Consider the following 25,539-nt stretch of genomic DNA (forward strand, 5'->3'; position numbering starts at 1 on the left):
TGAAGAAACTTTTCTTTGATTTCTGTCTCTGTCGTTGAGGTGTAGTCTGTTCTGTTCAATGTTGTTCTGAGTTTGTTGTACCTCTCTAGTAAGCTGGCAACCCTAGCGGTGTGTAAACTTTATTTGCTTTCTGAAAAAGCAGGATGTGATCTACTTAAAAAAAGATAAAGATTTTAGGTAATATCTATTTTAGTTTCAATTAATGTTGTTCGGTTTCTTGTTTTTAGGGGATGGGCAGTACATAATTATATGGTAAGGTTCACTTGATACATCTAAATGATACCCACAGGCTTATTCGAGGCTAACTAGAGTCTTTCTTTATCTCATCTAAGGACTTTGTTCTTGCAAAAATATTTTTAGACAATAATGGATAAAAAACAATGGTTGCAGCTTTTACACTTACTGTGTGCAGAGTTTGTCAGCAAAAATCGGCAAGAAAATATGTTCCAGCATTTACTCTAAAAGATATTTTTTAGAATTTTATTTCCAAATACGGACAGGGATAAGAAAACACGGGTGCATGTACAACTCTTGAGATTCCCACTGACAAGGGCTAGCGCGAAACTAACTGTCCCGTAGATGGGATCGTGAGAAGCCATCAAAGCATGCACTGGTACTCGCACTCATCAGAAAGCCGGAATTCTCGGCCAAGGCCTGCAATGACGTCGGAACCGGCGGCACGTCCACGGCGACGACTCCCTCCAGCGCCTGTACCACCTGCTCCATCGTCGGCCGGCGCGCCTCGTCGTCCTGCACGCACCAGCAGGCCACCCTGCACGCGCGTTCCAGCTCCCGCGGGTCCACATCGCCGTGCAGCCGCTCGTCCAGCAGCCCGTCGAGCGCCTCCCCTTGGCTGACCTTCCTCGCGGCCACCAGCGGGAAGTACCCCGACAGCGACGGGTCCTGCTCCACGGCCGGCCAGCACCGCGCGTTCCTCCGGCCAGAGACGATCTCCAGCAGCACCATCCCGTAGCTGTACACGTCGGCCTTGGCGGTGATCGGCACGCCGGAGATCCACTCCGGCGCGAGGTACCCGATGGTGCCACGCACCGTGGTCAGGACCCTGCTGAAGTCCCTCGCCAGCAGCTTCGCGAGGCCGAAGTCGGCAACCTTGGGCACGAGATCCTTGTCGAGCAGGACGTTCTCTGGCTTGATGTCGCAGTGTATGATGCAGTCCCGGCACCCCTCGTGGAGGTACAGCAGGCCCCGTGCCGCGCCGAGCGCGATCTGGAACCTCGAGCGCCAGCTCAGTGCCGGCGCCGGCGCCGGCGCTCCCCCGAAGAGCACCTTGTCCAGCGAGCCGTTGGGCATGTGGTCGTAGACGAGCAGCCGCTCGCTGCCGTGGGAGGAGAAGCCGCGGAGGCGTACGAGGTTGACGTGCTGGATCACGCCGATGGTGCGCACCTCGTTCCGGAACTGCTTCTCCCCCACGCAGAGGCGGCCTTCGAGCTTCTTCACCGCGATGGCGACCTGGCCCCCGGGCAGTGTTCCCTTGTACACCGACCCGAAGCTGCCACCACCGAGCTTCTCCGAGAAGTTCTTGGTCGCCCTCCTCACGTCGCCGTACTTGAACGCCACAAGGTTGCCGCCTTCTGATGCTGCCTGCATGAATGTTATGGTCCTCTGCCGTTTCCTATACATCCTAACAACCACGGACACGATGACAGACAAGGCTAGGATCGACGCAACTGAGGCAATGGAGACGAAGACGATCGTTCTCTTACGGCCTTTCGAGGAGGGTACGTCCATGGCGGACACCCGGAGGTAAAGGTCATCCATGCCGGCCGTATCCTGGAAGCGCCGCTCCAAGTTGAGCAAGCTGTCGTACCACAGAGAGCAGTGACTGCCGTAAGAGTACGCGGTGCAGTTGCAGCTCCTCAAGCACGCCAACCTGCAGTCTCGAGCGCTGGATGCCCGTGCAGGCGATGGAGGATTTCTCGGCAGAGAAACACCTGGAGCCACCAAGAAGGCGTCTCCATCGCCCTCGCCGTCAACCGAGCTGCTGTTCGCGCCACCGTCGCACCGCAAGGGATTGTTCCGGCGGCAGCCCATCGAGTGATCTCCTAACTCCCAGTCCGCTACGGAGGAAGGCCGGAAGCCGGCGAGGCAGCTGCAGTAGGGCTCGCTGTTCTCGTTGCAGACGCCGAACTCGCCGCAGACGGCGTAGATGGCGCATCGGCTGTGCGGCTCCATCCAGATGATCTCCCACTCGTCGCGGGACTGCGCCCACATGATCTGCCTCACCTGGCCGGAGACGTCCAGGACTAACCTGGAGATCACCGTGGGGTCCTGCAGGGAGTAGCTGAAGTAGCTGGCGTTCGCGTCGGAGAAGAACATGAAGTCGTACTTGTCGTGCGATATCATCTCCGGGACCCCGGAGAACACACCGTTCTTCCACTCTCCGCTGCTCCAGAAAGTCACGGACCTGTTCCATTTTGCGAAGTACTGGCTGGTCCCGTTGGGGTCGATCCCCAAGGTGAACATGCCGGGAGCCGGGTCACCGGCGTTCTTCCACGAAACCAGCGCCTGCACTTCGCCGGTGATCTTGTTCATGCCGAGGCGGACTCCAGGGAGCCACGTGTCGGTCGGGTGCTCCACGCTCTGCCATAGGACCTCGCCGCTGCTCTCGCGCCAGAGCTTGAGGTTCCCGGTGTCCAAGATGACCGCCACGGCGGCGGCGCCGTTCGAGCTGCTGGCGGAGCTGACGTTCGAGGACCAGACGAGCTTGCCGGCTTCATTGATGAGCACGAGGTTGCCGTCCGCCGCCACGGCGAGCCGAGAGGACGCCGGGTCGGCGACCGGCGCGGCCCTGTTGGCGACCCATACGGGCGTGCGCTGCGACACGACCTGCTTGTACCAGATCCCCACGTAGTAGTTGCTGCCCCCACCAGCGGGACTGAAGAAGCCCAGCTCGAATTTGCGGCCTCTCGACACGACGGTCCGGTCACCGGAGATGGGGGAGCTGGCGGAGATGGTGTCCGACGCGAAGCACCACGCAGTACCGCCGCCGTGGATGGCCATGGCCATGACAAGCAGTAGCGCTGTCGAAGCCATTGGTGAGACTGGGACAAATGACGGAGGCAGCTATCAGTTATGCGTTGCTACTTGCTAGCAACTAGAGAGATAGTGGTTGGTGAATCGTGATCGATGCGTCGACGACTGCATACGAAGTCTTCACGGCAACGAACCAGATGACCATCAATCACATTGATGTCGCGCACTATTGTTATTGGAGCATTTTGACTGTCCATGATAGCATACAGTAGTGACCATTCAGGTCTGTGTTAGCAAGTGCTTCCTCCACTAGAATACTCCAAATTGTCCGCTTCGGCGCCGCAGCCTTTGCTTATTGTCCTTTGTCGCTAGCTAGGGTTGAAAATTAGTACGAGTCTCCTCTGCAGTTCTGTTGTGGGGCCCACACACTGATAGATCGAACTAACTATTAGTTCCTGAAAATTAATGGGAACGGGTGAGAAAAAGATTGGAGGGAGCGAGATTCAAAACAAAAAATGAAGACTAAAAACGTTGACAGTAGTCATGAACCGGAAAGACAGAAAATGCCAACATAATGATAACCACCGTTCATAAATCAAAAGTAAGCCACATGCAAACACATAATACACTTGACTCATAAAGACAATTTATGAGTAGTTCATAGTTTCATCAAAAAAAATAGGGCCTGTTTGGAACGGAGGAATCTAAAACAGAGGAAAGGAAAAAAAAAATGTAGGAAAGGGATACGAAGGAAGTATGAAAACAGAGGATAGGAAAAACGCAGAAAAGAATAGAAGAAGGTTTTTGGGACACAGGAATTGCTACCACAGGAGTTAAAAAACTGAGAATGACAAAAATAATATTACCACCTTAGATTAGTACTTAAAGACATGGAACGTGCATGTGTATGTTTAAGATTGACTGAGATTCTTACAGGTGGGGTCTTGATGCATGAACTCAGTCTTTCTATGTTCAGCACATACCATCGTTCTTATCCATTGCTAGCTTATCTCTCCACTTGTCTGTCGTCTTCATCCCGTAGTTCACTCCCAAGGGCCAAGGCTCCATTCAGATCCGTGATGTCCTCCCCGTCAAAGCAATAATGAGCGACCACAGCTAGGTACGCATGAGGCTTGGGGGAGCGAGCCACGACGGCCGAAACGCCACAAGCTGGACGCCGACACCGCCGGCGCCGATGACCGGAGACGGCAGCCTGCTCGTTGGCTCTTCTCGCTTTCCGCACCATGCACACGCCTCCCCGCTCTCTCTCTCTCTCGGCCGCGCGAGCACACCTCGGGCTTCCGCGAAAACTTTGGCCCAGAGTGGATGCAAAAATTCCTGCGTTTTGTGGTGCAAAGGAAACCTTTCCATAGGAACGGGGAGCTCCATTCCTTTGTTCCAAACGGCATATGACGTCACCAAAACACAGGTTCACCGATCCTTTGAAATTCCTTTGGAAATACTCCATTCCAAACAGGCCCTAAATTAGTCATAGATCTTGAACTTACTCTTATATAAATCGAACTAATTATGGTTATATCCTGACAGGGGGACAATAGCTATGAAAACGATCCAAATAAAGATTAGAATGGTTGTTTCCTTAAGAGTATCTCCAAAAATCTAGGTACGATCCTAGGAAAATTTGGAGTTTTAGAGCACTGTAAAAAATTAGAAAACCTGTTTTTTAGTGGAGTAAACCAACAGCCTCTCTAAATCTTGACTATCTATATTTAAAATGGTCCACGTCATCCATTTTCTCTTCCTCTTGGCCCGCACCGTCGCTATCTTTTCCGACGCCTCCGCCCCCTGCTCGGCCCGCACCGCTACTTCCTCCCGCTCAGCGTCGGCCGCCCCCGCGCCGCGGTGCTGCCTCGCACACCGTGGACACCCCGCCGCCGCTGCTCATCTGCTCATGGAGCCCGTGCATGGAGGCCTCCGCCCCACTTCCTCCCGCTCAGTGCTGACCGCCCCTCGTGCCGCGGCGCCGCCTCTTCCTCCCGCTCGCGCCCATGGACGCCCCGTTCGTCTGCTCGTGGAGCCCGCACATGGAGCCGCCGCCGCCCGCGCATGGAGGCGTCCCGGATGATGGAGCTGCGAACATTGGAAGAAAGCGCACGCACCATGATCAGCTGAGCGAGGCGAATCAATTTCTGTAACTTGTTGCACAAAATACTAAGTTTGATGGGGGCTTACCTAGGAGGTCGCGATGGCGGCCTACAGGCGGTTCGGGTTCGCCAGCGGCAAGCCTCTCCGGCGCAGAATTTTGGCCAGCCGGTGGGTGGATCATGTAGAGGAGGTCACGAGCTATCTCCGGGTGCAAGGAATGATTTCTACGGTTTGGTTGCGGTGTATTCGAAAAAGGGGCGGAGCTCTATTTCTGTCGCCAATGGCGGCCGTGGTGGTGAGCTGCCCTCACCTGCGCGTGCGGGAGGGCGGGATGGCGAGTCCGACTCGCTTGGCAACTTTGCTGAGGGAAGGGGAGCCTTTGCCAAGTCGGATAGCTTGGCGAGGAGGATGCCGAGGCCATTGAACGCTGATTTCAGCGATGCTTGGCGTGGAGATGCTCTAAGAATACGAAAATGAGTGGAATAAATATAGAAACCGGAATGGAACTGGATGGCGTCCGTTTTCACCTCCTACCCGTAGCAACGGTCATTGGGAATCAGCTTCCCGCCGAAAACCTTCACCTGTTGCCGAACCGGCAATGACCAAAACTTCTTCTAGATGTCTCTCTCTCCTTTTTTTTTTAGAAAGAAATTCTGGATCTTCTCTCGCTCCATGGCTTTTGTTGCTCGAGGCCATCATGCCTTTCTCTGAATCGCATAGCTGCCTGGCCACGAGTCACCCTGTGCTTTTCATGGAAGTTTGATTTCCTAAATTTCTCTCATCTGCTGATTGGGCAACCCACCACTTAAGCCAGCATGATCTTTTACTTCCTGGTGCTAAGCACAACTTGGAATCCATGCATGTCTCCAAATATAGGTTTCTTTTGGTAGGCCTCTACGCATCTCCGACTCCACTCGCATCCTCCTCCTACTGTAGCGCTATTTGCGTGTTGCTGTAGGGGCCGTTTGGTGTGGCTAAGCGCGTGTTTGGGAGAGCTTTACCTGGCTCCGGTTTCTTCTGATGAGCCGCTTTTCTCTCTCCTTCCCCCTCCCTCTCGCAGAGCCAGCAGGAACCAGTGGAGCTGCAAAGGAGCCAAAGCCAGGTGAAGCTCTTCCAAACGGACCACTGGCTTCAGCTTCGGCTTCACGGGCGTTGTAGCACACTGTTCATCGAAGCCCTTCCATCCGGCTTCACCTACAGTCACCATGAGGGAGTGAGAAGCCAGTAAATCCAGATTTCGGGGGCTTCACCCGGCTCAGCTACAGTCAACTACAGGGTCGCTACAGTCATGAAGCCGAAGCTGTCACAACCCATACCAAACGGGGCCTAGCTTTTGGGCTTCACCGGCTCCAATCTACGGTGACGCTACATTGCGTTAGCGCTATAGAGAACACATCAATATCTAAAACATCAAGAAAATCTTATTAAAATCCACCATCAAATACGACTTATTTCGTGATGTAGGTTCTAATAGAACGAGCTACAAAATTCTTACATTTGTAACGGAGGTGTGTCTCACTTTCTTCATTTTGCGAAGTTGAGAGGATTTGCATGTGTGATTGTGTGAACGTGTCGTTCCTTTGGAGAGGTGGAGTATCGAAATGGGCTGAATTCTTTGTGCGTGCGGCTCGCTAGGATTTCAGTTGGGCCGGAACAAATGCAGTAGCCGTCAATAAATAAACGGAATTTCTAAACATCCATCGGGTGATTTTTCATCAGATTTCACTCGGTTTTTGTATGGCTATCATTATTCACTGATTGGCGAAAATGGTGAAGCCATGGCGCATGGGTCTTTCTGTTATTTTTTAAGATAGGGTTCTAAACTCTAGTCATATGAGATGATTTAAATCTATGCACACAGATATTTGAACCATGGTTGCTAACTTAACTCTAAAATGAGCTAGCCAACCATGCTAGAGTCCGCTTGCGCCTCTTTATTATCAACGTCAGCCCACCATCCTACCAACACCAACCGACCCCGGCGTCGTCAATTGCACTGTTCCGACTCCATCGAACGCCTTCGTAATTACCCAACCGGCTGCTTTTCAGCACCGCTCGCTTCCCACTCCTAGCTACAGCGTCCGGTAGTCGGAGCTTCAAGCCCTCACCCGAGCCCAGCAGCTATTGCTGCTTTTGCTTCTCATCTCCTTCATTCTCGTCCAGCTGGGAAGGTATTACCTCTGAGAAACGTCTGTTTGTACGATTGTATCGCCATCGTCCATCGTTGCTATGCGCAACATCTGGGTCACGCTTGTCTGCACCTCCCGCTTCTTGTGAGGGCAAGTACAACAGTGCAGATAGCTGCTGTATTTTTATCACAAATAGACAGCTGAACAGACAGCTTGTACAATGTGTAGTCTATTTTGCTGTCTGCAGAGTAATTAATTCATCCTTTAACACACAAACTCATGATGATCTGGTGCATATTTGATCTTTGTAGCCATTTTGTTACATACACGAGACAACACACAATACATTCAAATAATTCGAGCTCTGCTGTTAGAGGCCAACTTTGAGGATGTGCTTGAAAGGAAAAATGTAGCCAAATGTCAGGTCTACAACTTTTATGTTGAGCGTTTTTTATGTTTACATGTGAAATTTGGAGATCCAAGGGCTGCAAGTTTCGGGTTCAGAGAGAGTGCAACTCAAATTCAGAAAATGCACACTAAGTCCGACGTATTCAGAGCCCTTTTTGAGCAAGATATAGGTTGAATTAAGCCATATGTCTGTAACAAAAATTGAAGAGGAATATGAATTCTACAAATCTCCTATTGGCCGATTTCAAAGTTCATACACAAATTTTGGAGATCTTTGGGGCTGAAGTCACGGGTTCAGAAAAGAAAGGAGCAGAACACATCAGAAAACAGGGCAGCTCGAGCTTATCCATGGCCGGCATCGTCAGTCGGTTCCCGTGTAAATTCAAAGCACTCCACGCATCCTGCATGCAGGAGGAAAACACACCAAGCACTAGCATGAGGTGGCCAATCCTGGGGCAGTGCTAATTCAAATAAAAACCACCGTGAGACAGTCATCTTCAACCTCCCGTCATTCTCCCCCTTTGCACGAGCTGTCTTCTCCGGTGAAATTCGCCGTGGTTGCTTGCTCTCCTTTAAATTCCTTGAACACACAGCCTCACCACACCATTAGCGACCCGTTTGAGTTGTTCCCGAGTTGAATCTACCATGGGAGCACCAAATTCCGATCATCTTCTTTCTCAGTCCGCCGCCGTTAAAAAAAAGGCAGTTCCGCCACAAGCAGGCAGGCCGCCGGAATTGACCTCCTAGAGAGGAAATTCCCCCAGCGCGCGGTGGATCCGAGCTTGCGGCGTCTCCCTGCAGCAGCTCCTACAACGGGCTCCGAGTCGTCGCTTCGGCCTCGGAGCACGCGCTCCGCCCGTAGACGAACGAGACGACAAGGGCGCGTTTACCGCAGTCGCAAAGGGGGCATTCTGCAAAATTTCATTGCATGTCTGCGGGTCTCGACGACCCGTTGTACTTGCCCTGAGCTCTCTCCATCCTCCGCCGTCCTTGGAATGTTCTGTTGCTCGTCGACACTACCCACCCTGCTGGGATTTGATGTAATTGCAATGTGGTGGATCGGCATGATGCATGCGTTCAGTGGGTGTTGGGACTAGTGTGGGGAATTCAACTGTTAGGATTTTGTTTACGCTTTCCGATGATGATTAGCTATGCAAGGAGAAATCCGATTTATTTGGTTGTTGCTTTTCGTTTTTTAAAAAAAAATAGGTCGTATCGGTTTATGTTTCTGTATTCAGTCTCCACTTTAGTCTGTCTGCTACGTTCAGTTCAGTACAGATTCATTGTTCAGTTTTGTGAATTTAACTTTCATTTATTCAGTCTCTCATTATTCAGATTTATGAGTTCTATTATCAGTTCAGTCTCTCTTCTATATTCAGTTCAGTCTCTCTTGTATATTCAGTTCAGTGAATATTTCCTTTTGCAATATAAAAATCTCTCTCTCTCTCTCTCTCTCTCTCACACACACACCCCCTTTTCATCCTAGATTTTCGTACTCGACTATATCTGAATTAAGGGTGTGTTCGTTTCCTGGGGTCTAAAGTTTAGATGGGTCACATCAAAGAGAATCTTGTCATTTAGAAGTGTTAAATAAAGTCTAATTACAAAACTAATTGCAGAACCCCAGTGCTAATTCGCGAGACGAATCTAATGAGGTATATTAGTCCATGATTAGCGGATAATTACTGTAGCATCACTGTGGCAAATTATGGATTAATTAGGCTCATTAAATTTGTCTCGCGAATTAGCACCCAGCTGTGAAAAAAGTTTTATAAACAGATTTTATTTAATACTTCTAAGTAGCAAGATTCTCTTTGATATGATAGGTCTAAAGTTTAGATGGTAGAAAACGAACGGGCCCTAAATTTTGGATACAGAGTCTCTCTTGTATGCTCGGTTTAGAGCAACTTCAAGAGCTTAGCGAAATCTCACTCTCTGTATTCCCATTTAGCTATCCATTTAGCCAAGATTCCCTCTCTATATTTCGGTACACTCCAACAGACTAGCCAAATCAGACTCTTCGTATACCTGACATGTGAGACCTCTCCTAAAGATCCTTATTTTTTTTCACCCAGCTCTATCCTAACTCCCTTCCTTTCCCTCTCTGCAGGTGGGACCGGGCCAAGGCAACAAAGCCAACCCACGGTTGCCGCCACCGCCAGGTACGGCGGCGGCTGCCGACGGGGCCGGCACCACCGCGAAGAGGAGGAAAGCGCGAACCCGGTGGGGTCCTTGGCCAGCACAGGTGAGCGGCGGAGGTAGAGGCGCGTGTGGGGAATGGTGTCGGCGGCCAGGGCCGCCGGCGAGGAGCTGTGGCGGGGCGGCGGAGGCGTGAGGGGACGCGGCGCAGCTCGGGAAGGTAGGAGAGGCGCTCGTCGGCGGCGGCGCGGGACGGCGGGAGCGAAGGGACAAGCGGTGGCAGTGGCATCGGCCAGGGGAGCGCGGGAGGGCGGGGCCAGGAGCGCGACGGAGGGAAGGAGCGGGGGGGGGGGGGGGGAGGGAGTGGCAGGACGGATGGGCTCGGTATAGTTGCCGAGCAAGTCTGACGGGAAAGCTAGCGGAATAGATTAGCGAGAAGGATATCGATGTTGTTGGATGATGTTGTTGGATCCGATTTTTGGTGGAGTTTCTTTTTCTTTTTAACTAACTTATCAAGAATATAGAGGCTCTTGGAGATGCTCTTAGTACATATTTTCTTTAACAAACTATGTCTCGCTGTCTCTTTTTTGCCTCCAACCTGTCCTGCTCCATTTGACCCTTAGGTCTGTCTTCCCTATATTTCATTTTCGTGGCTCTGTTTTGTTTGTTGTATTGGCGGGGAGGCCGGAGTCACGTGAATACTGAGCAATGGATCTGACAATGATGGAATTTTGAGTGATTTCTATCTATGTTTTCACTCAATTTTTACTTCGTTCATGTATGTTTCACATTTGGTTGAAAAAATTGGCTCCATCACTTAGTTTTTCCTTTTTCTTTTAGAATTGATTTGTCATTATCTCATTGGTCCAAAAGTGATTGATAACTGAGAACAAAATTACCCGCATGATTCGTAGTCACTTCCATAATAAATCTGCATGCAGGCAAGGGAATCGTAAGGCCCATATTATTCCATCTCACAAAAAAAATTAAAGGCCCATATTATCAAATGGGTCAAGATGTCAGTGCCTGCTGCAGCCCTTGGAGCTTGTCCTCCTCCTTCCAAGGAATCTAGTGCGGTCGTCTCGTCCGAGTCAGAAACTAATCCGGCGTTGCTCGAAAATAAAAAAGAAACTGATCAGCCAACGGACTCTTCCACGACCACCGGCCACTGGCATCTTCAACCCGGGCCTGCAGGAAAGCGCCGTGCGTCCCCGGCGTCACGCCGTCCACACCTCCCGGCAGCCAACGGCGAAAACATGTGGGGAAGCTGCTGCCCGGGGTCTCCCGGCCGGCCGGCCGGCCCGTCGCCGAGAGGGAAGGCTCTGTTTCCATCTTCTTTCTTCCAGGCAACGGGGCAAGCCTCCTGAAGCTTTGCGTGCCCAGGTCATGCCGGCCTTATCTTGGGAGAGTAGCTTCGAATGAACGAAACCGCTCCGTGATCGTTAATTCGTTAGCTTGTTCTATGAGCAAGTGTGCAGTACCAGCGGAGATCACCAGGCGATCCGTGGCCTTGAGGATAAGAACAGGCCGGCGACGCTGAACACTGCGCAGATCCACCAGATTTTTTTTTTTGGAAAGATGATGCAACAGATTTCAGATTCATTTCTCCCGGCATGCAGCCTGCAGTCACGCACTGACCTTGCTAGTCTCGATGCGAAAGCACACTGCTCTGCTGCCTTTCCCCGTCGCTACGAAGCATCTGCAGTTCTGCACGGCACTGGGACACTGACAGCAGCGGCATCGGCCAGTAGGAGCGGCACGCAGAGCGAGTTGCGCAGCGTCAGCTGCTACTGGTCAGGAGACATTTTGACCGCGACGTCACCAGTTCTCAGCATAGCCGCTCGAATTTTTTTTTAAAAAACGGCAGCAGCACGCCAGCCAGCACCGGCACACATGGCGACGGGCGGCACGTCGAGGGTCGGAAGAAGAAGAAGAAGAATCCGAGAAGCCGGGGCGCGCCCAGAATAATGGATGCGCGCAGCAGCTGTGCCCCCGCGGCCACCCGCACGGTGGGTGCGTGGAGCGGACAGCTCAGCCCATTGTCGCTGTCGTATCACCACCGGTTCCGATCTGACTCCCAGCCAATTTGCAGCGGAAACTGTTAAAGATCGGGCAACCGGGCGACCGGGCCTGCACGTGTGCACGGCATCGGATTGACCGGCCGGGTTTATTCAGATCTCAGGCCGTGTGGCAGGCTGTCAGTGCGACACCCCCTCTCTTTGCGGCTGTTTAGATTGCAAATTTTTTGCAACACGTACTGTAGCGCTTTCGTTTGTATTTGATAAATTTTATCTAATCATAAACTAACTACACTTAAAAGATTCGTCTCGTGATGTACAATTAAACTGTGCAATTAGTTATTTTTTACATATATTTACTGCTCCATGCATATGTCCTAAAATTGATGTGATGGAGAGAGAGTGTGAAAAGCTGGAATTTTAAAGATATCTAAATAAGGCCTTGGCCTCTTCAGCGCACTGCGCACACAGGGAATCGCCCGGCCCGGCGCGCGCGGATGCCCCCTGCGCCCCGCCCGCCGAAGCCGGCGGGGTGCCGTGCCGCCGCCGCGGCCGGCAGGGGAGCAGCGTGTCGAGGATCCCCGGCGCGGCACGCGGCACCCGGCACCCGCGCGCCTTGTTTTCGCGAGCTGGCTGCGACTCGGGTGGCTTCTTCTTCGTGCGGGCAGCTCAGCAGTGCGCCAATCATCGGGTTAGTTAATGGGAGCCCACCCATCGTTTGGTGGCCGTGGCATGGGCGCCGGAGGCGTGGCGGGGGCACATCAACGTGCTGCAAATGGCAACCATAAAAGAAGCTAGAGAAGAAGGAAGGTTGCAGCAGCTCGGCCGTGACCTGGCTGCAGTTCATGCCGGCCACATCGGCTAGCATAGCAGAGGCATCTACCCAAGAATCTGCCCTTTTTTTTGCCCAACGTTCTTACCAGCAAGTTGCAGAGGGATACAATGTTTACAGTACTCTATGAATCATGCGTTGGACGTGACAGATCCGAGGAGGACCCGACCCCCGAAGATTTTCCGATAAAAATCCCCCAACGATTTGTTACCGGGCCAGGCGAGGCGAGGCGCCCATCGGCCATCGCGCGTGCATCGGACGAGGCGAGCAGTGGCGAGACCGATCGCGCTGGTTCATGCACGGGTCTCTGTCAACTGTCATGGCGCCTTCCTCCCTGCGGCCCTGCCTGACTTGATGACCCCGCCGGCGGCCGGCCGGTCTCCGTCGGCGCTGCCCCGCGACGTGGCACCGCATCAGCCGGGCCACAGGAACCGTACGGCGAGGATCGGAGGAGAGGAAATGGCACTGTGGTTAGAGAGTCAAACTGGAAATTGGGCGCGAAGCTCACTAGCCCGGCAGCAGCCAAGTTGGATAGGGTAAGCGACAGACCAGGCACGGCAGCGGCCCGGCGCCGACGGCGACGGCGACGCCCAGGGTCCGGATGGAGTCGCCGGCGTGTGGATCGCGCGGTGTGATGTGAATTGTTCAGACTTCAGAGCCTGACGCTGACTTCCGTGCTGATCGGAGAGGCGTAGGCGAAGCATCCCCAGTTCAGCAGCCTGGAGAAGGCGTCGCTTTCGGCTGCCTTTCCCCGGGCCCTGTGCCGTACATACGCGCCCCCCTCGCCGCTTTTGAAGCTTCCGGCCACCTTTCCGGAAGCTCCCGCTCCAGCTTACACGCTCGCCAGCCGAAGAAAAAGAAAAAATGAAAAAAAAGAAAGAAAAGGCAGACGAAAAGCGCCTCCGACGCGGGGGGAGTTTCTGTCAAACGAAAGGGGCGGATCTGGGCTGGCTTTTTCGTTCCGTAGCCAGGACGTTCAGACCGAGTAAACTCACTGCGACGAAGCACTACTAGGTTGAACAATGAACTTGGCGCCCGTCCCATGCTCCTGCCGTGTTGAATTGGGCTCCATGGCTGCGGCTGCTCTGCTTTCGCTCGCTGACCCTGACTGACCGACCTCGGCGTCGGCGGCACAGCCGCACAGGCTGATTTTCTTACGATCCTACGCGTCCGGGCATGAGGTCAGCCGAAACTGTTGATGATGAGAAGACTTCGGGGGTCGCATCTCAGTCTATAATTCGTTAAGGAATTTTGTTTCCTTTTTTTCTGGCACAGTGGCGTCGCCAAGAAGGTTGGAAGAATTTCCTCTTTTGCGAGAAGCAGAGAGCTCCAAAGAGATGCAGAGAGCCAAGCAGCCAATGCAACTCTGTTGGAATGTAGTACGTGTGTGATGGTCAAAAGAGGAAGAAGCATGTTTGATCAATTCAGACTCCAGTTGGGAAGGAACAGATGCGTACACATGACATGGAATCCATCGACCGATCAGCCAGCAGTCCCTTCCTATCCAGCTATGAACAACGAAAACGAAGAAGAAGAAGAAGAAAAGCTCAGCAATTCCTATGCGCCTCGAGCAATCTCCAGCAGCCTAGCTGGTGAAGAGGAACTGGGAGGCCTGCGCCACGGCGTCGTCGAGCCACCTGCGGGGCCCGTCCATGAGCTCGGGGCTGAGGCGGAGCATGAGCACGCAGAACTCCATCTCGCTGAGCGCGCCGTCGCCGTCGAAGTCGCCCTCGGCGAGCATCCCGCGGAGGTCGTCGTCGGACATGGCGCCCAGGCCCAGCAGCGGCGCGCTGCGGCGGAGGCTGTCGAAGGTGATGAGCCCGCGGGCCGGGTCCATGAGCAGGCGGAACCCGCTCGCCAGCTCCCGCATCAGGCCCTCCTCGCCCAGCCGCTCCGCCATCACCGGCAGGTAGTCCTCGAACCCCACGGGCGCCGGCGCCGGCGCCGTGCCCGCCTGCTGCTGCTGCTGCTGCTGCATCTGCCTCCGCTGCGACGCCATGGTCGTGCGATTGAAGCTGCGGGAGGTGGTCTCTGCGCGGGTGCTGCTGCTGAGTGCTGATCGGTTGGAGAGGAGGATGGCGAGGGAAGCGAGCGATGGATGGATGGTGGAGTGGGGTGGGGAAGGGGGAGGAATAAATAGGCGGGGGAAGGGGACGGGAGGGGAGCTGGCTGGGCTTCAGGGAAGGTGCCGAGGCCACGCGGGAAGGCAGCTGGACTGGGGGAGGGGGGGTGGGGGGGTCACGTGTGCGCTGCGGATCGGGCGAGCGATCGATTCGGTTCGCCCCGGTTGGTTGGTTGGGTTCCTTCGCGCGGGTTGGGTTGGCTTTGGCTTGGATGACGAGAGGGGCAAGGCAGACACCGACCGACCGGGACAGGACAGGTTGGCTTGGGGCTGGCGCGGGCTGGCTGGCTGGCTGCGGGCTGGACGGAGCGCGCGCGCGCCTTCCTGCGCGCTTCGGCTGCCGCGGGTGGGTCGCGTCGCCGTGTGATGGATGGATGCGCGCGCGCTGCGCGTCACGGCGTTGCGTGGCCACGGACGGTGACCGGCCGGTCGGTGGTCTCCCGCGGCGACGGTTTTCTCACCGTACGGCGGAGGCTGCGCGGATCCGGGCCGTCCGTCGGAGGAACTCCCGATCCGAGCGTTGTCCTGCCTTCACGATGATTGGATCACTCCGGTAACTAGGGGCGGTGATCATGTCTCTGCCCTCTCTTTACAATCCAATTTGATCCTTATACATTTTATTTTTAATTTAAAATTAAATAAAATTAAAGCTCGACTCTTAAATTATTTAGGCTAAAATTTGAAGTTCTCTATCCACCTACGCTAACTGTCGCGGATGGGAGGATGAGCTCCGTCACAAGCGAAATGTTATCACGAAATGTTCGGTGCTGGTACGTGATTAAATGACTGATGCCTCCACCGAGAAATGTTCAGTACTGGTACGTGATTAGATGATAGATGCCTCCATCAAAAAATGGATCAGATCGAGTAGGTGATTAGATGACTGATACCTCCTGTTATCACAAAATGCTGGGTACTGGTTCGTGATTAGATTACTTAACGCCTCCACCAAGAGCTGGATCAGATCGAGTAGGTGAAACGGGAGGGAAGGTCACTACCACTGGCTCTGAACGGCGGATTATCTTAACGTCTCGTGAACCGCGCCCGCCCGTCCTACTTATCTATAAGAAGTTTCCTGCCCGACTTTATCTGGCGCCTGCGTGCCAGTCGCGTGTCGCCGGATCAGACGGCAGCGCTGCAGCAGCATCTGTACCAGACTAAGTACCACTGACTTTCAGACACAAATTTCCACCGAAGCTTCAGTCAGAACTCCGAATCCATACGAAGAAACCTAAGCTTTCAAAAAAAAGAAAAAGAAACACGAAGCAACCTCACCGGCGCCCGCCCCGGCGGTAGAGTATGAAAACTCTGAGCCCGCTCTGTCCAGTCCAAGTGTCCACCTCGCTGCCCTTTCCGCACGAGGATCTCGTACGGCTCCGCCCCCAAAATAGCTTTGGAGCTCCGAAGCTTGGGCGCCCCCTTTTTGGGTTTTTCCACCTCTTTTGCTGGCGAGCGGCATGGTCCGTGGGGACGGAGCGTCAGCTTCCATCGTCGTCCGGGTCCGGCTGCCCTTTTCCCCCGTCTGCTCGGTCTCCACATTTTCCATGCCTTCTTCCTGCGCGGTTGGCGGTTGCCTCTCCTCTCCTGCCGGGTGATTGGCCGTCCGTCCGTCCGCCGCCCGCCGCGTCCCTTTCACATCGGAGACCAGCATGGGGGCATGGGCGCATGGCGACGCGGGCGCCCCGATGGCGACGCCCACGTCCGTCCGCCACCCATTTGGCACGAGTGGACGGCGTGTAGTGTAGTGTGAGCAGACGACCTGGCACTGGGAAAGCAGAGCGGAGGGGTGCCGATGCGCAATGCCAAGCTGGGACAAAAGGTGTCCGGCGAGGCATGTGTCCGGTGCCGTTGTGGAGTGAAATTACGGCGGATCTTGCGGCTCCTCGGAGGGTTTTACTTGCGAGCACAAAGACGGGTGCTGTACATGTTAGTTGGTGCAGGGAACTTCTGGGGAGGGGACCATTCACCAGTTCTGTCCTGGATGCTGCAAAGCCAAGCTGGTTGGTGCCCTGAAAACCATGCTGGGCTTTACCTTCACTTGTCCAACGCCTGCAAGGTTCTTGGAGAGTTTCGCTGTAGTTTCAGCACTGGGATAGACAATAGAGAGAAACAGTACCACTAGCATGCTGGCTGCATGAACACAGAGGATGCACTGTTTGGGCACTGCAATTCACGATCCCATTGGTTTCTGCAATATCAATGTGGAACAAGCATAGCGACACATTCAACAGTGTCGTTGAAGGTCGCACAAATGGCAGTTATATACATTGAGAATGATCACAATCTATCTACTGTAGCATGTATGCGTGTACAAATGGTGCCTGCGTAATGTACACCACCACACCTAACCAATGGCCATCGTAGAATCTCGCTGCCAGGCAGGCTGACCCCCAAATGGTCTACTACATTATAGCCGTCTTCTGGGTCTGGGCCAAGACCTGGCTGAACCACTCGACGGACGCCTTGGGTATCCTCGTCAGGTTGTTGTTGTAGTCGACGTAGTAGAGGCCAAACCGCACCGTGTACCCAGAGTTCCACTCCCAGTTGTCGAGCAGTGACCACACGAAGTAACCGTGGACGTTGCAGCCTTCCTTCCTGGAGTGGTTCAGATTGAAGAGTGGTTGAGTGAGAAGAATACCAGGTGCTTAATATATAATTTATAATCATACAAACATTGGTGATGGCAGTGTTGGCTGTTCCAGTCGGATGGATGTATGCGCATGGAAGTGGAACTTCACCTTATAGCATCTAGGAGGTTTGACATGTAGTCGTTGTGGTACTGTATCCGTTTATAATCCTGCAGAACACTCTCCAGTCTCGAGAATGGGAGGTTCGATTCATCCATGCCTGCCATATAAACACCTGTTGTGTTAGGGGATTTATTGAGGCAGAAACTCTTATCGGCTGCTAGTAGAATCTTTTCAGCCACCTACCGTTTTCAGTAACGATCACAGGCGGATTCCCATACTTTTCTTTGATGTGCTTCATCAGCTTGAACATGCCCCAGGGAACTATGTGCAGCCATCTTGATGCTGCCTGGAAGTTGATAAACACAGCTGTCGATCAAACATTTGATGACTAGTACAGAAGAAGAAAACTAGACTTTGAACGATTCTGAATAAACTGCTGAGGAAATTGTACCGTTTCTCCTATTTTCTTTCCATGCCTGTATGCTGTCATAGTGAATGCAAAGGAGAATTCAGTAATAATGAAAATAGGAAAAAAAAAGTGCTGAATCGCTTTGTTAAACAAGACTAACCAGTTGGTATGACGGCAGCGTCGGTTGAAGCATCATTCATTATAAGTTTCCTGATCCGCATTCTGTCGTTCCTAGCATACAATGTGGTATAGTGGTTTATGCCCACAAAATCTAGCGAACCCGATACTAACTTTGAAGCCTGAGTTGAAAACTGAGGCAGCCTGTCGCCTGCAAGTTTCTGCATAGAAGGAGGATAGTGGCCAAACATTAAGGGATCCAGGAACCTGTAGTGACACTTGCAAAAATTCATAATTAATATTATGAACAACAGCTATGTACTACAGTTATAGGAATTGAATTGATGTGGTTATATCAAGATGGTGACAGATGTATCACCATCCAAGCTCAAAGTCCATTGCTCGTGCTGCTGCCTCTGTGTCCTCATCGACATCTGACAATGGTTCATACCACTTTGAATCAAGTGCGATTCCAATGAGACCTCCTTGTTCATTCTGCAAGAAATACATAAACAATTCATGGATTTTACTACTAGATACATCTCTTGGCTATGTGTTTATAGTAAATTACCTTGAAACGCTGCTTGTAAGTATGAAAAGCACCAGTATGTGCTAAGAGTATGTTGTGAGCGACAATATATGGTTCAGTTGATGATTCGCCCTCCCTACAGAACATATGCGCCAGAATGGAACATCTCCCAGGTGCTTGGATGCCAAGATCATATCCTTCAATCGCAAAATTATGGGGCTCATTAAAAGTGATCCAGTGTTTCACTCTATCTCCAAATTCCTTGAAGCATGTAGAGGCATAGTGAACAAAATCATCCCTGCATAATTTAGCTGCCAAACATCAGCAAAGCCACTTTTCCTGAATTTAGTTTGATGCTATATAGATGGTGTAAGCAATGGTTTCCTTAAAACGAAGATGATATAATAGTATTGCATACACGATTTGGGAGTGTAACCATCCACCATATCTGTCTTCTAGTGCTTGCGGAAGGTCCCAGTGAAAAAGTGTTACATATGGTTGTATACCTGGCCCACAAATGTAGAGGGAAAAAAAAGACAATCACAAACTAAAAAGTTGGCAACAATTCACGTTTGAGGTACTGAAATTTAGAAGAAATACCTTTGTCTAGCAGAGCATCTATGAGGCTGTTATAGTAATTCAATCCTTCTACATTAGGTTCACCAGTTCCATCTAGCAAGAAAAATCATAAACTATTTAGTTCTTAGTGGAAAAAGAAATAAAATATTTTACAAAGAAATTACTTATTACATACTTGGAAAGATACGGGACCATGAGATAGAGAACCGGTACGCATCCATGCCAATGTCCTTCATCAAGTCCACATCTTCCTGCCAGTCAGTGTTGATTTGTCATTTCTGGAGTTTTTCAGTGTAACTGATGTTCTTACTCAGTTAACAACCTAGTCATAGAAGTTAAACTAATTTGAGGAAAATAGTAAAATTTTGATCTCTGTAAACCTTCTTGTTGATGCAAATGGCACCTCATACTCAGGAAACCTCTTCTCATTATCCTATTTTTTGCAGCAGCATGCCAGAGAAGTGGACTAGAAGTTTGTTTTTTGTGTTTGGTAACTAACCTAAGGAAGCAATTACTAGAACAAGCTGAAGCCAGGATAATTATGTCAAATAACAAATATAATGATTATTACAGACATGAAAGGAACAAGATACAAGAAAATGCATGCATGATTTCAATTTTTACAAATTTAAAATTGCCAGAAGATGGCCAAATGAAAGGTAGCCAACCTTTCGCACAAATGCCAAGAGTTCATGTATGAAGGGATTTACTCATGCTTGAAAAGAAATTTCAAGCTTTCGTTGAACAATTGTATGAATTAAATCAAACAAAATCAAATAGAAGATAGCAAAGAAATATCTCAATCATTGCCAATTTACCTTGTAACGATGGTAGTGATCAACAGCAACATCTGCATTGCTGAAATCTATCACCCGTCCTGCAAAACATATGCTCTGGAGTCACAATTCTGGACAGATTTAGCATCTCATTACTGCACTTTTTGCAACAAATCCTCATTATCACACCAGGTCGTCTTGTGATAGTATCCCATATTGTAGGTCCACGTTGACCCTCGTTGACAGCGCCTTCATACTGGTAACGTATTGGTCAGAGTCAGACATCAAACTAAGAGCACATCAGTTGAAATCAAAAAGATAGCAGCTGTGAACCTGGTAAGCTGAAGAAGCCGTGCCAAATACAAAACCTGGAGGGAAGTCTGCTCTCCTTAGAGCTTCAGCACAAACCGTGAAGCTGATAAGGATATGAACCAGTGTCAGGACACCCATGGTGTTTCCTTCAGTTTGTTGCACTAACTAGTAGTGTTCTTATTCTATGATAGGTACTAGATAGGATCATATGATATTTATAAACCTTGTTCAGTTGGTGAAGCGTGGGAAGCAACTGAAGGCTGAGCTTCACATGTCTTGGAAGCCCTTTCAGTTTCAACGCGCGCCTCTACTAAGTGACTCTTGTGGAGGCCACAGGGTGCAAAATCTCTATCACAGTGGACATTTAATCAGCAAGGGAAGGAATGAAATGTCCAGCTCCGAAAACCTGTCAAAAAAGGTCCACATCTGAAGTATCGCAAGAAAGCAGAGCTTTGCTTGGGTGCAAAAATTTCATACAGATTGGGGATTGCACATCACTCCAGCATTCATGGTCATGGATAATATATGCACCCAGTACCTTAAAAAGTTGCAGTTAGAGAGGATGGCTAAACCCTTATCATTTAGCCACATGAAGTGAAGGCCTTATTATTAGATAGTGCATTTTCTTACAAAATTATCACAGCACCAAGTATCAATTATAATTCATATTATGGACATGTCTACGACGAAACTATCGCAATTATCCTGAAAAAACACACCTTTACTTATCCATTTTGTTTGGTAGTGCCACATAAAAACAAAACTTTGTGTCATGATTTGCAACATGACGTCAACGTGTGTGGTGAATACAAAAGGAGAAAGAAAAAAGAAATACAAGATTCTTAACCAGGATAAGCGACAATTTGTGCTGAGATTTGCACAGTCACATGCTTATCCCATGGGGAACGTTATTGGATTGCTTGCACGGCAGGATCATTTCTGGATTCAATTTAATAATTCCAAATTTCAATGGTAGTTGGATGAAAGCGATAGGACATAGGTGCGCTTTGGTGATTATGATCCAGAAGGCAGCTTGGACAGGGCCAACTGCACAAGAATATATTGCACGTGTTGGCCATGAAGATCTGTCATGGATATTCAATGATTCAAGTATTTAGAAAAAAGCACATAGGTACGAGAAATGAGGAGTCACAGAAACACGTATTGACTTTGAGGGGTCAAACGTAGGCTAGTTTGCAAAATATGCCCAATGTCTCTGAACATTTGACAAAAGCTTCCAACTTGCAACCATTATTCGCACTAGAGAAATCCGATTGACATCATCTCAAAAAGAAGAAATTCGATTGACGTCTCACCTTTGCCTCGGTGTAGAATGGGTCCTGAAGCTGTAAAAGTGCAAACCTTTGATGTCACCGCCATCCACCAACAACACCCTCCCTCCACCGCCCAAAGCTATCACTGCAACGCGACCCTTTTTTTACACAACAGAAAAGTGGAAAACGATGCGGGAATTGCAACCTTCCCATTTGCCTCATGCTTAGGCGCAGCATTGGCATCGGCAACTCAGCAGTTTCACAAGATCCAGGTGGAGTGGAGTAGGGGGGTCGCTTGCCTTGGCAACCGTCGCGTGGCTTGCGCGCCTCGGCGCTCGCGTGGGGGATCTGGAGGCGGGCAGGACACGCCTCTCCCAGCTAAGCATCTTGCGTGGGATCGGGTGGCGTGCGAGGAGACGGGGGGAGAGAGAGAGACCGCCGCCGCCGCCCCCGTCCTGATGCAGTGATGCTGACTTCGACGCGCGCGGCGTGCCGGCGTGCGTAGCGTAGCCGAGGTCACAACAGACTCACCTCAAAGTCGCAGGGAAGAAGATGACGAGCAGTCCATGGGCCTGGCTGATGGATAACCAGGCTTCTTCTAGGCCCATCTACGCCTTACCTGAGGCCTGGCCCGTTTAGTGTCGAGGCCCATGTATAAAGCAACCCACCAGCGTCGGAAGATAGAAGGGCGTGTTATCCTGTTCGGGAACTCGAAGAAGGCGTTCGTTATCCTCTGCGGTTTGGGGTGAGCGAGTCGAGTGAGAGGGAGGGACGGCGAGGATGGCTGGGATGGCGGCGCTGCAGGGCGCCATGGCGTCCCTCTCCGTCTCCGCGCCCGGCGCGGCGAGCACAAGCAGCTTCTGGGGCAACCGGCTCGCTACCTACTCCGCGCCGCAGCCTGGGGTTCGTTGCTGCTGCCTCCCAACTCCGTTCCTCTTTGCTGCTCCAATGTTTCGGCAAATTACTAGCTGTTTCAGGTAGATTAAGTCTGGAGTAGCCGAGTATCGTTGGCGAGCACAGTCGGATACTGTTGTTCTTGTTCTTGGGACATTCCGGCTTACATTGTGAATTAGAGATTTAGAGCTCGTCTATTGCATTGAGACGGAAAATTAGCAGCATTTTGCTTTGTTCAGTGCGCATTTCAAGGTTGACAAACTAATACTATTAGTCTGACTAAAATTTTAGATCACTGCGTTGAATTTCCTTTTGCTTCCAAGGTTTTTTTTGGTTTACTTGTTGAATGTAAGCTTAAATGGTAGGGTCCGAGTAGCCCAAGCTAAACAGATTAGCCGATTGAGACCGAACTGGTTAAGTAGAAAATTTCCTTTGTTACTGGTACTCAGGTATTGTATGGATTCCTTTTTTGTATTTACTACTGCATGTGGGTTCGTTACTGCTAGTATAGAGTATGTTGTGTGTGTCGAATGGGGTTAAGTGTTGTTCCAGCACTCTGGATTTAGTATGCTAACTGAGGAGACTATCCATTCAAAACAAAAGTGAGGAAATTATGCTGTCTCTGATGGGCCACGTTTTAGTTTATATGCGTATGCCTTTTTGTTTTTTGCTGTGCCAAAATATGGTCAGGATCGAGGGCAGTCTTTTCATGCTTACTCCTTGTATTTTTCTTGTATGTAATTTGGCATGGATTGGTTTTCTTTCCCATATGCTGGCACACATCACATATTACTGACCAAGAACAAATTTAAGTGCTAAAAAGGTTTATTATGAGCATATCGTTGGCTGTATTTGATCCATTTATTCTTTTCAAAAGTTTATTGTGGGCATAGTATTGATTGCATTTGAGACATGCATTCTTTTCTATGTTATCTTTAGTATGTCTTACCTCTTCAAATGTTGTACATAACCTTCAGTTGCCCACTTGCTTGAAGTGTAATTCCCAACTGATAAGAAATGGAGGAGGTTAGGCCTTATTCTCTTAACCAGCAAAAGGAAGGGAAAAAAAGATAATATAGGTTAAGTAATCTCTGTTGAAAAAGTGACAGAACTAGTGTATTTAAGTGATAGCTTATACTTATTTCTGCTCAAAGAAACATACATAAAAGAGCAGCCCATAGTCATGTAGTGTCTTGATCAGACATTGATGAACACCACAGCCATTGTGTTTGATTCATGGCATATCTCAAAAAGCATCTGATTAGTATCTCTTTTATTTGAAATGAAATATATTGTGTTATTTTCATGTGGAGCTCTGACACTCTGTATGTGCTTAATACGCAGATAAGATTTATGGTCAAGACATGCCCAATTGAAATGAGAGTGAGTAAAAAAAGGATTAGTCCAAGTTTCTGAACATCTGGTGCTTTTTTGTCTGACGTTAAATGTCATCAGATTTCCCTTTCCACTGCAGCTTAAGAGATGGGAGCGAAAGAAGTGCAAACCAAACAGCCTTCCCGTGCTTCACAAGATGCATGTTAGGATTGGGGACACCGTACAAGTCATCGCAGGCCGTGAGAAAGGTAAGGTTGGAGAAGTTACACGACTCTTCAAGCACAACAGCACTGTGATCGTGAAGGACCTGAACTTGAAGTCGAAGCACAAGAAAGGCACGGGAGATGAGCCGGGTGAAATCGTCATGGTCAGCAAATATTTCTATTGAGCTTCTTTCGGGCCTCTTCATATATCTTGCATAATTCTTTAGGTGCCTGATTGCTATCTCCTGATTAATCTTGAATTTCTTCTGACCAGATTGAAGGCCCCATTCATAGCTCGAATGTGATGCTCTACTCGAAGGAGAAGAGTGTGGCAAGCAGGGTCGGCCACAAGTTCCTCGAGGACGGGACCAAGGTCCGGTACCTGATCAAGACCGGGGAAGTCATCGACAGTGTTGAGAAGTGGGTGAAGGTGTTCAAGGAAGGAGATTCCGAGTAACAATGTTATTATTAGGATGGAAAGCCTGCACACGCTCTGAACCCTGGCTGCTTCCTTCTTGCATGCCGAAATGAGTCTGTTTATTCTTCTGTGTATGTTGTTGCTCACATCCTTAGCTCCAGGTTATTTTTTCCCTGTATAAATTATACAATTATATGAGTCGTATGACCAATTTTGGCAAACCTGATGTGCTCATCTGGCTGGTAGCGTAGCTGGAGCGATGAAACCTGTCGTCCCTTTTTTTTTTCTGACGATGCATATGGGAGTAGTACTTCTCTGGAGACTGGAGGAGCTCGTCCTCGTCGATCGGATACCAGAAAGAGCTACTGCTCTAAACCGGTAGGCGTGCGTCACCCGGCATGGCTCGGCGTCGACGGCGAGCCGGGCGGCACTGTGCAGCGACGTGCTGGGCGGCTCGCTATGCAGGGTCGGAGACAACGACGACGAGGGCCTCGCGTCCGCGTCGGCCTCGCCGGGCGCCGCGCTCCCTGTTCCTACCTGCCGGTGAGGTTGGTGAATGGTGCGGCGGATCCAACCAGCTTCCGTTGCTGCACTTGACCGAGCCAGCATGGTAGACGAGTGGGGCTAGGCCCACACGTCAGTGACCCAACCGCAGACCACCGCACCGCGCCCCGGAGCCCAATCCAGTCTGGCCGCCGCCGCATCGATTGGCCAGCCCTGCCGAGCCCACAAGCTTGTGCCCGTTTGCAGGCCTAATAATCTGGGCCCAGTGACACAATTTCTGACTCGTGCCGCCTAGCGCCCCGGACTCCGGGAAGTGCTTCCCCGGCCAAACCGCCGGCTGCAGTGAAAACGAGTGCACGTGCCCAGAAACCAAACAGCAACGTCGTTTTCTCCCGGAGACGACACGCCGGCCGGCCGGCGACCCTGGAATCCAAAGCGGTCGCCAGCGTACACCTGCGCGGCTGCGCCGCCCGGTCTAGCGCGAACGCCTCGTGATCTCATCGCCTCGCGCCGCCGGGACCCGCCCGCGCATCAGCTAGCTAGCCTCACGGTCCGTTTGGTTGATCCGTGGATTCCTAAGAATCTGATTTCTGCTGTCAGCTGTGGAAAATCAGCTGTGAACTGTCGGCTGTGGAAAAGTTGAAAACCGTTTGGCTGAAACTGCTGCCAGCTGTGGATTTTTGGTACAATTGTCTGTTATACCCCTGTTATGTCCCTGAGTTTAGTTTTAATGTTTATATGTATTCATTAG

General features: G+C 50.8%; 4 protein-coding genes across 5 annotated transcripts; 1 reads left to right on the plus strand and 3 right to left on the minus strand.

The window, feature by feature from the left end:
- Positions 1-452: 452 nt before the first annotated feature.
- LOC112888618 (G-type lectin S-receptor-like serine/threonine-protein kinase At2g19130) lies at positions 453-3,286 on the minus strand. Its single transcript, XM_025954883.1, has one exon. It carries the CDS (start codon positions 3,052-3,054, stop codon positions 565-567), a length of 2,490 nt encoding a protein of 829 aa, XP_025810668.1. The 5' UTR covers positions 3,055-3,286; the 3' UTR covers positions 453-564.
- Positions 3,287-14,014: 10,728 nt separating this feature from the next.
- Positions 14,015-14,735, minus strand: LOC112888630 (calcium-binding protein PBP1-like). Its single transcript, XM_025954900.1, has one exon. It carries the CDS (start codon positions 14,623-14,625, stop codon positions 14,212-14,214), a length of 414 nt encoding a protein of 137 aa, XP_025810685.1. The 5' UTR covers positions 14,626-14,735; the 3' UTR covers positions 14,015-14,211.
- A 2,168-nt stretch (positions 14,736-16,903) lies between these two features.
- Positions 16,904-20,360, minus strand: LOC112888621 (beta-glucosidase 25). 2 transcript variants are annotated; one of them, XM_025954889.1, is made up of 13 exons: positions 20,182-20,359; positions 20,038-20,104; positions 19,891-19,949; positions 19,248-19,323; positions 19,094-19,165; positions 18,912-18,999; positions 18,536-18,791; positions 18,344-18,459; positions 18,008-18,231; positions 17,890-17,921; positions 17,682-17,784; positions 17,487-17,595; positions 16,904-17,343 (listed from the first exon to the last, which is right to left on the minus strand). In XM_025954889.1, exons 1-13 carry the CDS (start codon positions 20,296-20,298, stop codon positions 17,151-17,153), a joined length of 1,512 nt encoding a protein of 503 aa, XP_025810674.1. In that variant the 5' UTR covers positions 20,299-20,359; the 3' UTR covers positions 16,904-17,150. The 2 variants fall into 2 exon arrangements, 1 of the variants encoding a protein (XP_025810674.1); XR_003227866.1 differs by having other exon boundaries at positions 17,204-17,343; positions 17,422-17,595; positions 20,182-20,360.
- Positions 20,361-22,114: 1,754 nt separating this feature from the next.
- Positions 22,115-24,505, plus strand: LOC112888628 (50S ribosomal protein L24, chloroplastic). Its single transcript, XM_025954898.1, has 4 exons — positions 22,115-22,337; positions 23,673-23,711; positions 23,803-24,030; positions 24,141-24,505. Exons 1-4 carry the CDS (start codon positions 22,215-22,217, stop codon positions 24,321-24,323), a joined length of 573 nt encoding a protein of 190 aa, XP_025810683.1. The 5' UTR covers positions 22,115-22,214; the 3' UTR covers positions 24,324-24,505.
- Positions 24,506-25,539: the final 1,034 nt, after the last annotated feature.

This window comes from Panicum hallii, chromosome 4 (genome assembly GCF_002211085.1).
Source record: "Panicum hallii strain FIL2 chromosome 4, PHallii_v3.1, whole genome shotgun sequence".
Classification (NCBI taxonomy): Eukaryota; Viridiplantae; Streptophyta; class Magnoliopsida; order Poales; family Poaceae; genus Panicum; species Panicum hallii.